This window comes from Episyrphus balteatus, chromosome 4 (assembly GCF_945859705.1).
Source record: "Episyrphus balteatus chromosome 4, idEpiBalt1.1, whole genome shotgun sequence".
Taxonomy (NCBI): Eukaryota; Metazoa; Arthropoda; class Insecta; order Diptera; family Syrphidae; genus Episyrphus; species Episyrphus balteatus.
In genome coordinates, this window is record NC_079137.1 from 24,461,056 (window position 1) to 24,473,272 (window position 12,217).

Below are 12,217 nucleotides of genomic sequence, written 5' to 3' on the forward strand. Positions count from 1 at the left end.
AATAATTCTGCTTTTCAGCATACGGTCTATTAGCTCGCTCAGTGAGCTATCTACTTTAAGGCTCTTCAGTGCAGTTGTGATTGCTATGTTGCTGACGTTGTTGAACGCGCCTTCAATATCAAGAAATGCAACTAAGGTCAACTCTTTGTGATGGAGGGAATATTCAATAGTGCGCACTACAGTATGTAGTGCTGTTTCAACCGATTTCCCTTTACAATAAGCGTGTTGTGCTGTAGATATAAGATTGGGATCTATGACATTACGCAAGTTGATATCAAGTTTTAAGAAGGAATGATGATAAGCTAATAGGTCGGAGGTCTATCGGATTGACATGAGAAAATTTGCCTGCTTTGGGTATGAATACAACTTTAACTTCTCTCCATAGGGCAGGGATGTGTTTCAAGTTTACACATCCATTCAGAATTATCTCTAAGATGGGAATTAGAATATCTGATGCCATTTGAAGTTCGGCTGGTATTATACCATCCGGTCCAGCGGATTTGTATGGTTTGAAGGCGTTGATGGCCCACTTTAGCTTCTCTCTTGTAATCAGACCGAGATTGTTTTTTGAATTTGTGTCTGGCACTGATGGGTCGACTCTGTTTATGATGTTTGAGCTACTTGGAAAATGAGTATCTAGTAGCAAATTGAGTGATTCTTCACAGGAATTGGTCCAGGCCCCGTTATTTGTTTTCAAGGCACTGGGCATTAAAGATTTTGTTGAGAGAATTTTTCTTAATCTAGAGGCTTCTGATTTCTTCTATTTTTTCACAGAAATTTCTCCAAGAAGATGTTTTACATTTTCTTAGCTGTTTTTTTGTAGACTTTCAGGGATTCTTTGTATAGGTCCCAGTCCCCCCTGTGCAGGGACGGGTTAGAATATTCCTGCAGCGCCTCCCCGCTTGTCGTAAAAGGCGACTAAATGAGCAAATTTATCTAGGTCACAAATACCAAGGTGAACCTAGCGACACTTAACACCTGTAAACTTTCCCAAAAGTGTGCATGCCAGTCCCTGGGTTGGCACGACTGGAGATCACCGGTGCTGTTAAAGAGAGATCAAATACAAAACTGGAGCATGCACGCGTCGAAACAAAACAACAACAACGTTTCGCAAGATTTTGTGAACTGAAGCATTATGGAAGTACTCGTCCAAGGAAATGACACTACCCCGCCAGGCACTACCATTACTAATGGTACTGATATTGGACCGAGCAGCAATGCTCGGGTCAGAGCTAGACGGATTCCGGGGGCTAGCAAAATAATGCCGCAGATTAGACAAAATCTGATAGTTGCGAGTTGGAACGTTGGGAGTATGACAGGTCGAAGTTTCGAGCTGGAAGAGATGATGATAAGAAGGCGAGTAGACATCTTATGTGTCCAAGAAACGAAATGGCGTAACACGGGAAAAAGAGCTCGTTTCTTGGATACAAGGACAAAAAATTACAAGATGTTCTACTATGGAACGGAAAAGGGTAAGAACGGAATCGGAATCATCCTTGCAAAAGACCTCTTAGGCAGCATATTGTCCATTTCGAAATCTAGTGACCGTTTGATGTCCCTTAAATTGGTGATTAACGGAAAGTTGTGGAATATTGTCACTGCATATGCTCCCCAAATTGGATGTGAGCAGGTGGAAAAAGATGCATTTTGGCTTGATTTTCACAACCTACTTAAGGACATCCCAAAGGAAGAGTTTTTGTTCGTGGGCGGAGATTTAAATGGACATGTCGGGAAAACAAACGAAGACTATGAAGATTGCCATGGAGGCCTCGGATACGGCACTAGGAACTCTCCTGGTGAAGACATCCTGAGCTCGTGCAAAACATATGGTCTTATCGTACTAAATACCATGTTCATCAAACAAAGCCGACACCTGGTCACTTACAGCAGTGGTGGAGATGAGACCCAGATTGATTACCATTTGGTATCTAGTTTCATGAAACCTCGGGTCAAGGATTGTAAAGTGATACTGGGAGAAACGATCGCCCACCAACACCGTCTCCTACTGACAGAATTTTTTATGGAGACAGTGAACGACAACAAAAAGACAAAGACTTTTGGGAAGATCAAATGGTATAATCTGGATAAGGAAAAAGGCGAAACTTTTATTTCGAATATGCAAAACTATCTGTATAACAACACCAATATATTTCGAAATGAAGAGAGTACAGCACAAAGTATGTGGGACCTCCTACAGCGAACTTGCATAGAAAAAGCCAAAACACTGTTAGGGGTTTCAAAAGGACACAACCAACAAAGCAAAGAAACATGGTGGTGGAATGATGAAGCTAAAGCAGTTGTAAGTAAAAAGAAAATGGCTTTCAAAGCTTGGTCGAAGTGCCCCTCTAATAATACAGAGCAAAAGTCACGCCTCGAAGTGGAATACAGAAACTGCAAGAAAGAAGCGAAGAAGATATGTGCCCAAATTCAAGCCAAGAATACGGAAGACCTGTATCGGGAGCTAGATGTAATTTCTACCCCGACTGCTGGTGCTATTCAAGAGCTACGACAAAACGTGAATAAGGGCGCAACCATCTTCAAAATAGCCGCTCAAAGAAGAAGTAATGCTCAGGAGATCTGTTCGCCAAAGTTTATTAACAATGCTCAGGGCCAACTACTTGTGGAAAACGACGAAATCCTCCACAGGTGGCGACAGTATTGTGACGAACTTCTAAATGAACAATTTCCAAGGCTACACTTTCCAATGGCTTCACCTAACTTAAGCGAAGTATCCGATGTCACAGTCGAAGAAGTAAGTGAGGCTGTAAAATACTCCAAAAAGGGAAAAGCTGTTGGGCCAGACGAAATACCCTCAGAGTTTTGGAAAAAGATGGGAGACATCGGGTCTAGATGGCTCATGGTTCTTGTTTCCAAGCTTATACGAGGTGATCGAATGCCTAATCAATGGAGGGAAAGTTACCTTCTTCCAATATATGTACAAAGGGAAGGGTGATACTCGAAGCTGTGATAATTACCGTTCGATTAAGCTGATGTCACACACCATGAAGATCGTTGAGCGAGTTTTGGGTTGCCGACTGCGAAAAATAATAAAGCTATCTGATGATCAGTGCGGGTTTGTTGCAGGTAAATCAACCACAGATGCAATCCAGAGTATCAGAATCATTATGGAAAAACATCGAGATTCCTTGGAGGATTTGCATGTGGTATTGGTTGATTTTGAAAAAGCATTCGATCGACAACCACGAGATCTGATATGGGTGGCCCTCAGACAACAAGGAGTTCCGGAAACCTATGTGCGGATAATTATGGACATGTATGATGGAGCAGTTACTAAAGTAAGATGTGCAGCTGGAGTCACCGAAGAATTCGAAATCACAGTAGGTGTACACCAGGGAAGCGTCTTGAGTCCTCTGCTCTTTATTACCGTTCTTGATTACCTGCTTGAAGGCAAAGTGACGGACCCAAAAGTGCATCAGTTATTCTTTGCTGACGATGGAGCCATCATAAGTGAAGACCCGATATCCCTGCAACGAGCACTTGATGTATGGGTGGATGTTCTAGAAGGTAATGGGTACCGCATAAGCGCGTTAAAGACAGAATACCTATGCTGCCCATTTTCTGATCCACACAGGCCTATTCCTGACATTTATTTGAATGGTGTAGTGCTTCCCAAGTGTGAAAAGTTTAAATATCTGGGGTCTATGATAAATAACGAAGGTACTTGTGATGACGATATCAATCATCGCGTAAGCGTAGGGTGGATGAAGTGGCGGGAAAATTCTGCCATCTTCTGTGATCGAAAAATGCCCCCTAAGCTGAAAGGAAGGCTCTACGCCGCAGTTGTGCGTCCAGCACTCACATACGGTTCACAACGTTGGACAATGTACAAAAAGTATGAGAGTAAGTAAACGGCAGCTGAGATGAAGATGCTTCGTATGACAGCAGGAGTAACAAAGCTTGATGGAATTAGAAGTACGAAGATCCGAGGAAGCCTACATGTTAAAAACACCATCTCCCAAAAAATTGAACACGACCGACTCAGTTGGTATTGCCATGTTCAAAGGAGAGATCCTGAGAACCCCGTCAAAAAAGCAATATCATACAACGTTCCAACACGAAATAAAAAGAAAGGTAGGCCTAAAAACTCCTGGTACAAGCAAATGCAAAAACACCAGCATTCAGTTGGCCTTAGAAATGGAACAATACAAAACCGGGAGGCTTGCCGCCGATTTCTGAGGTCAACCCCTTGACATCGAGATCATAACAGCGCCGAGAAAAAGGAAGAAGAAGGTCCCAGTCTGAAAAATCTCTAGTGGATTTGGCGAGATTGAAAAGTTTTCTACAAGCTTTTCTGTGCGGTTCTAGCCCTGAGTTCCACCAGTGTGGCTTCTGCTTTCCTCTTACTTGTATGAGTGGGCAGGAGTTATTCATTGATAGGTTAAGGGCAGAAGTGAGATCATTGACTTTGTTGTCGAGATCGATTGTATTTGAGGGATAACTTAGAAATTCGGGTTTAAGTAAGCTTTTCAGAGTTTCCCTGTATTTTTTCCAGTTAGTTTTGCGATAGTTTCGGAATGCTAACTGTTTAGTAGTTACATCATTAAGACTAAATTGGATGTATCTTTGATCAGGGAACGAGTGTTCTTCAGATACTTTCCAATTTAAGATCCTTTGATGAATCGAATCGGAGACAAGAGTAATGTCTAGTACTTCTTGTCGGTTTCTGGTAACGAATGTTGGTTCATTGCCAGTATTACTTACTATCAGGTTAGTACTCAAAATAAAATCAAAAAGTGACTCACCTCTATCATTTATGTCGGTACTTCCCCAGACCGTGTGATGGGCGTTTGCATCGCAACCAATTATGAGGCAGATCTTTTGCCTTTCAGCATCGGCTACAAGTCTCCGTAGTTTTTCGCCAGGAAGAGGGCCGAGTTGGTCATGGCCGAGATATGCCGACGCAATCCAGAATGTTCCTTGGTCAGTTTGCAATCTGACCGCGGTTACATCTCGATCGCTGTAATTAGGGAGTAAATATACATTAGTGTTACTTCTTGCTAATATGCATGATCTGGGGTCACCTTTGTCCGATGCATATAGCAAGTTGTACCCAGGAGTCCTGAGTCCCTGAACCATGGACTTGCAGATCCATGGTTCCTGGACCAGCACCACGTCTTCCCCATTCTTGTGGATTCGGAGAAGAAGGGAGGCCGAAGCCTGCTTGGAGTGGTGGAGGTTAATCTGAACTAACTGGAGCATGAATGCTGCTGTTAGTTAGATCAGCCCCCACCACCGTAAGGTCGAGGTCTTTTTCGGATTCTGACTCAGAAGATGAACGTAGGAATTCATCTTCACTGAGTAGAATCCTGCTGAGATAGTCCTCTGTTTCCATCTCAACATCGGAACTATCTGGGATTGGAGCCATTATGGCTGGCGTTTTAGAGCCCGAGGGGACCTCCTCAGTTGGGGAGATTACCGGCGTATCAACATCCATTGATGGAGGGTTGATATTTAAGGAAATATCTTCTTCCAAGGAGGGAACCTCAGGTGCCGGAAGTGCTGGAGGTGCAGCTTTTGCGCTCTCCTCATCTTTTTTGTAGATCCTTAAGGTTGTGGAAGTCCATCCAAACCTTATCTGACTTTGGTTCGGGGAGTCAACGACTCCTTATTGATGACAATTATTGCCGATCTATAAGGGCCCGTTGGTTCCTCCAGCTTTGCGACTTTCCAGTCGTGAGTGGGTAGGGATGGATTTCCAAACTGGATCATTTAAAGTACAGTATCTTTGCAGGCTAGCTCAGCTGGGATACTGATGCGAGCTCTAGGTCTGCAAGGAATGTCTTCCCTTGCCACAACCTCTAGTCTTGCATCAGGCCATAGCCCCTCTAGTCTGCTGATAGCAAGCTTATATAGATCGCATGATCTCTTGTCACCAAATGCGACGAGCTTGACGCGGCCTTGGTGCCATCCTGCGTCCTCAACAACTGCAGGCTCACCCGGGTTCTCCATCATGAGAGTCCAGTAGGAGATCTGCAGTTTGTTTGAGACCATCGTCCAACGGTCAAAAGAGATCATGCCATCGACATTACTTCTATCGATAACTGCGAGGATAGACTTGTCCTTAAGAACATCACTAAAGGACAGGTCTTTCCTAGTGTGAGTGCTGGAATTATGCACTTTTTTGTCTTTTAGATTCCGAGACGGAATCTTCAACAGACCTTTGTCGCTTTGACGTTAAGTCGCTGCTGGTCAATCTTTTACTGAGAATAGCTTTTGCCCATTCTAACTTGCTGGATTGCTCTGGGGAACGTTCGGCTATAGGTATCAAACTTAATGCTCTATAGATCCCCTTTGCGTTCCTTATGTCATTACGGGACGCTGTTTTGCTTTCCTCTCCAGCGGAGGTGGAACTATAAGAGACAGCTACACTGCCGCTGGGGATTTGAGCACTTTTAGGGTCAGGAAGAGGTCTGCCTTGACTAGAGGTGAGACTGTAAGAGACAGACGTATTACTGGTCAAAACAGCCCCTTCCGGACCCAAAGAGTTAACTATTTCTGAATTTGGAATAGCAATTCTGTTACTGTGTTCCTCGGCGGAAGCATGACTATAAGAGACAGCCTTACTTCCGTCAGGGAGTGGAGTAACCAACGTGTTCTGAAGGGGTTTGCTTTGACTTTGATGGTGGATTCGTAAGAGACGGTCCGTTTTTCAGTCATAGCATCCCCTTCAGGGCCCGTAGAATTATCTACATTAGTGCTTGGGGTGTCAGTAGTACTGTAAGAGACAGCCGTACTTCCACTGGTGGGAGCTACCAAGGTAGCAGGGTTTGGATTGGTGGTTGTTCGCCGGCTTCCAGTTTTGCACTTTGCAGTCTTTCTGGAGGCTGAGGTCGACTCACCTTTCCTTTTCTTTTTGTCAGCGTTTTTCTTCATTTCCGCCGAGCTAACTTTTGTCACTGGCGACTTAGCCTCTTTCGAGGCCAAGCCCTCGCCGGCAGTCCCGACACCTGGTGACACTTGAACGTATATCTATACTTTCGTTAGCTTTTTTGTCCATGTTTTTCATTTTCAAGTTTTCTAACATTGAGGTTATTTTTGAGTTATGTTTGTGGTGAGATCCTGCAACTGGATTTGACCCGAAAATACCTCTTTTAACAAATTGACTATAAATGTTGCTAAGCCCTCCAAAATCAGATCTTCCATTAAGTAAGTGCATTGTCTGTAAACTAATGATAACCTAAAATGTATGAATAACTGAGAATTTTTACTTTTTTTTATTTATCAGGTGGCATTTGGTGTATGAACCCGGAGGTCCAAACTTTGTTGTAATAAAATAAAGTAGAGGTAAAATCCTTTGATAATATGCATCTTTGTATTTTTTTTGTTAAGAAACAACATCTCTGTTGTACATTTTCAAATATTAGCACTTTTTCTTCATTTTTGACTTTTTTAGTTGAAAGCAAGATTTTAAAATGCAATTAAAAGGTAATAATTGGTAATGTAGTTTTGGGTTTTTAAAGTAAATTGACCTCAATGGATTGATTAAATATACCTAAACCAAGTTTGACAAACAAACAATTTTAACTTCATCCTTATGGTTTTGTTTGTAATTTAGTGTATTTGTATATGTATATGTTTATTTTTAAAAACACGAATCCAATAGGTGGATTGATTGCCATTAAACTTGGTCCTTTGCGTAGAGAGCATTTATTACGAACTCTAACTAAACGAAAAAAAAAGCGTGTGTGTACACATGTACACGCGATTGAAGTTATACTTCTGTCTCACAGAAATTCACTAAGGTTCAGACCATGATTGATTTACTGATTTACTTTGATATTTCTTGTTAAAAAGTAAATATTTGGTCGCGACGCGTCGTAAAAGAAATATAACTTCAAAAAGGCAAAATCCACAAGATCATATCCCTGCACTTTCAAATATGGCAATGTTATATCACCCTTAGGTAGGAAATAAAATAAGGATGATGTAAAAAAATGTCTTATTACATAATTTCTAAAGAAGTAAATGTCGGTGGTTTTTCGTTTTGTGGAAAATTAATTATTAAATTATAAAAATTGAATAATAAATGTGATCGATAAGTGTGCCCATGATTATGAAAGTGGACTAAGTCACTTTTTGCATTGTTTAAAGAAAAACTTACATAATAATTTTCTTATAACGATTTAATTATGTTTCTTTTATAAAATCACTAGAAAGCAATAAAGAAGTTTATTTACTGCAATTTTGCTTTCAAATAAACTTTACCCCTTAAATAATAATTATTTTAAGGCTAGATTTGAGACCATTTTTGAAAGTGACTTAGTCCACTTTCATAATTAAGGGCACAAGTGTTGAAGTGAAAAATATTATGTATTTAAAGTGTTAAAATGTTTTTTTTTTTGTGTGAACATTGTTAAATGTTGTGTTCCATTGGCTATTTTGTTGTTTTTCATTATTTGTTTTCAGAAACATTCAGGCTTGCCATGTGAATTAGTGCTGATTAAATTGCGTTTGTGTGAATCTTGAAAAAAATTCGGGCTTTATACTTTATTTGTAAAATTTAAAAATTCGTAGGTATTCCATTTCAAGACAGACTTTGTATTTTTTGTTCAATATTCACACAACAACAATTAAATCAGCACTGGTTCCCATGGCAAGCCTGAATGGTTCTGAAAACAATTAATGAAAAACAAAAATAAAAAAGCCAATGGAAACAACATTTTACAATGTTGACACACAAAAAAAAAAAAACATTTTAACACTTTGAATAATATTTTTCACTAGCACAACACTTATCATTCAGTTTTATTATTTAATTGTTATTATCTAAAACTAACTTTCCACAAAACGAAAAACCACCGACATTTTTTTTTATTTTGTGCGATAAATAATGCCCTCTCCCTTCCAAAAAATTTAAACTTCTACAGGCTAAATAAAAAAAACAAAAGAATTTTGAATGTGATGTGTGAATGACAAATTTGAGTGAACTTGGTGGAGGTTGAATGATTGAATGATGGAACTTGAACGAATGGAACATGAAACAGGTTGAATTGAATCCCAAAATGCAAGGTGCGAACACAATGCCCTTGAGGCAATTACACTTCGCATTTTCTTTTTCGATACTTTTTTTACGTAGTTGAGCTTAGTTTAAACGTAGTTCAACAAACATCTAAATCAGGTTTGAAATATATCAAAAAGTAGGAATATTATATATTCCTGTGTATTTTGTCTTCAAAAAGTGTAGTTAATCGAAAGAAAACAACAACAAATACAATAAAAAATAAAGAAACTATTTTGGTATAATTGTGTTCAAAATTGTTGCAAATAAAAACAAAAAAAAGAAATTGGCACTCGAATTTCGAAGGCTGGGTCGGCTTGTACATACAAATGCACAAGCACATACATAAATCTTGAAAAACTCACTTTTCTCACTTTTCTTCGGAGATTTCTGAGACGAACATTTTTTGGATTAATTTCTCAGTTTTCTTTCCCTTTCTTTAAATTGTTTCCTTATTGTTTTGACGTTTGTTTTTAGGTGGTGTGCAGTTCGGTCATTCCAAAGTAACGGAGAAGACATGTTGACCTTGTCTCCAGTTTATCTCGTTGAAGAAGCAATTATTTTGCTTGAAACTTGGTGGGTCTAAAGGGCTCATTATAAAGTTGATGTTTTAGAAGTTTCACGAAAAACTAATTAAACGTAGCCAAATTATTCACAGATAAAGCGGTAACGGAGAAGACGCGTACAAGTCTTCTTCGTTACCGTCTTTGTCTGTTAGTAATTTAGCTATTTTGAATTGGTTTTTCTTGAAACTTCAAGAACTTCAAATTTATCATTAGCCCTTGAGACCCACCAAGTTTCAAGAAAAAATATTGCTTCTTCACCGAGATAAACTGGATAATAATCGTGAAAACGTGCTAAAAATGCGAATGGAATGGCCGAGTTATAAAAGTGTTAAGAACATGAAAAAAATTGAAGAAAATGTTATTATTTTGCGCATGATTCACGAAATACTTTATTTTGAAATAATTTTTATCACAAATGAGTGTTTAAACAAACTTTGCATTTTTGTGAAGTTTGAGTTGAAGTGTTGGATTAGAAAAATATTGGATTCATTCTAGAAACTTGTCTCACAAAATTATTTTGTTTCAAAATGACATTTAGCCCTCAGAGATTTTTTCTTGGTGGGATGCGCCTATTCTATAAATATTTATACAATTTACAAACTTCCATCAACACCAAGTGTGAATTATATTTTTATGTTTACATTCACTAACAATTTTTTTTCATCATCATCAATAAATAGTCAAAAATATTGAGGTTCCCTAATACACACTCATACTGTTGTATTTACTTTCCTAATTTTCTTTCTTTATTTTCAGTTTTTGATTATTATTTTTATCAAAAAAAAAAAAACATAAAGGCTTGGCCGGGTACATACGGTAGCGGTACGGGTATTTATATGAAATTCCACATCTGAACGTTGATGTGTCAGTTTGGAATTTTTTTCATACACCTACCCGTACCGCTACCGCATGTACCCTCCGGTCTCCGGTGTGGCCAAGCCTTAAATCTTTCTGCAAAAAAATTATCCTCTGAACATAAAAACTTAACCGGTTCCCGGAGCAGGGTAACTTTTTAACAGCTGCATTTTTTTTATTAACCACAATAGTGTCACAAACTTAGCCTCGGCTAAATATTTAACCCGATTCACACACTGCCTTAAATCGCAGTGTGTAATGAACACTAGAAATTTTTTCAAATGCGTTTACAGCTTAATCATTGAAACATCCAGATGTTCTTAACACGCACCCTTTGTTTCATATTCCATATTAGTCCATGGGGTTTCCAACTTTTGCATCTAGATGGCGCACCTAGTTAGATAATCCCTTTGACAGTTCTTGTCAAAAAGAAAATTTTTATACCCACCCTCGCAAAAGAAGTATAACTTCAAAAATACGCAAATGAGTTTTAAACAAAACTGTCATGCCAAATTTTGTTTACAAAAGTTTTGATAGTAGGCATAAACTTGAAAATGTGCTGTTTGAATTAAAAATATTAAAGTTTGTTCGTTTTGCATTTCGAATCGAACAGGGTTACACTTGTCGTGGTCTTTGTATATAAAATCTATATTTTATATACAAAGGTCGTGGTCACTGGTTGACTGTTGGTTTGTGGGTGGTTGTTGTTTTTTCTTTTTTCTCTTTTCTCTGGCTTCTTGTTGTCTTGTGCGGAGATTGTACCGGTGACCGGTGTGTTATTTGTGCATTGATTGGAGCTTGTTGTTGCAATTGTTGTGATTGTTGTTGTTGTTGTGTATTCACGTAATCTTGTGCACTGAACCAAATCCTTACGTAAATACAACGAAAAAATTCGTTGAGCCAACGAAAATTTAATTAATTTTCAGCCGATGAAAAATTTAATTGGCCCAACGAAATGGCTTTCATACGTTAATGAAGCTCTTCATCAACTAACGAAAACTGTCGTATTTTAATGAAATTTTTTCATAAAAATTTTCAAACAAAAATTAATGAATTTTTACATCACTTTACAAATTTTTTCATCAATTAACGTAAAATTTAATCAAAATACGGTGCGCCAAATATGATATTTTTCGTTAGTTAATGTATTTTTTTTTTTAATTTACGTAAAGATTTTCGTAAGCTAACGAATTTTTTCGTAAATTTTATGATAATTTTGATTAAATTTTGGAAAAAATATTCGGTAGCTAATGAAACTTTTCGTTCATTTTATGAATGTTTTCATCAATCAACGTAATTTTTTCGTTAGCTAACGATTTTTTTCGTAAATCTTATAAAAATTTTAATTAAAATACGAAAAAAATATGCGTTAGCTAACGAAACTTTTCGTTGTATTAATTATTCTTTTGGTAGATTATACTTACTTTAAATAAATTTTTCTTCCCTAAATTTTGGAATAAGAACCTGAAATTCAAAAAAAAGTGGAGCGGAGCGAAAACTTTATAGCATAAAGATAAAAGCATGTGTTATTTTGAATTTCAATTTAACTTTTGATCAAAATTTTATATTAATATACATAATTACATACATTTAAAGCTCATTGCCATTTAATTTTTGGCAAAAAATTGTAGGAATTTGAGCATGGAACCCATCGTAGAATGCTGTATCATCGGCTTTAAGGTGTTCCAGCTGGTCGTCCACCTCTGAAGGGGTTTTTCAAGTAAAGAAAAAAGCCTCCTGCGAGTCTGTGATCGTGTCTTGCCCTCTAAAACATGTT

General features: G+C 38.2%; 1 protein-coding gene across 1 annotated transcript; it reads right to left on the bottom strand.

Annotated features, from left to right (window-relative positions):
• Positions 1–368: 368 nt before the first annotated feature.
• On the bottom strand, positions 369–5,113 carry LOC129919170 (uncharacterized). The gene is made up of 4 exons (XM_056000021.1): positions 5,043–5,113; positions 4,764–4,978; positions 4,366–4,721; positions 369–617 (listed from the first exon to the last, which is right to left on the bottom strand). The coding sequence occupies exons 1-4, from the start codon at positions 5,111–5,113 to the stop codon at positions 369–371; spliced, it is 891 nt and encodes a 296-aa protein (XP_055855996.1).
• Positions 5,114–12,217: the final 7,104 nt, after the last annotated feature.

What these genes read in the sequence shown, in the direction of transcription:
- LOC129919170 (XM_056000021.1), bottom strand. Translation starts at nt 5,113, where the DNA reads ATGGATCTGCAAGTCCATGGTTCAGGGACTCAGGACTCCTGGGTACAA. An exon ending in GCTATATGCATCGGACAAAG is followed by an intron (nt 4,979 to 5,042) that starts GTGACCCCAGAT and finishes CCCTAATTACAG; the next exon opens with CGATCGAGATGTAACCGCGG. An exon ending in TACCGACATAAATGATAGAG is followed by an intron (nt 4,722 to 4,763) that starts GTGAGTCACTTT and finishes CTAACCTGATAG; the next exon opens with TAAGTAATACTGGCAATGAA.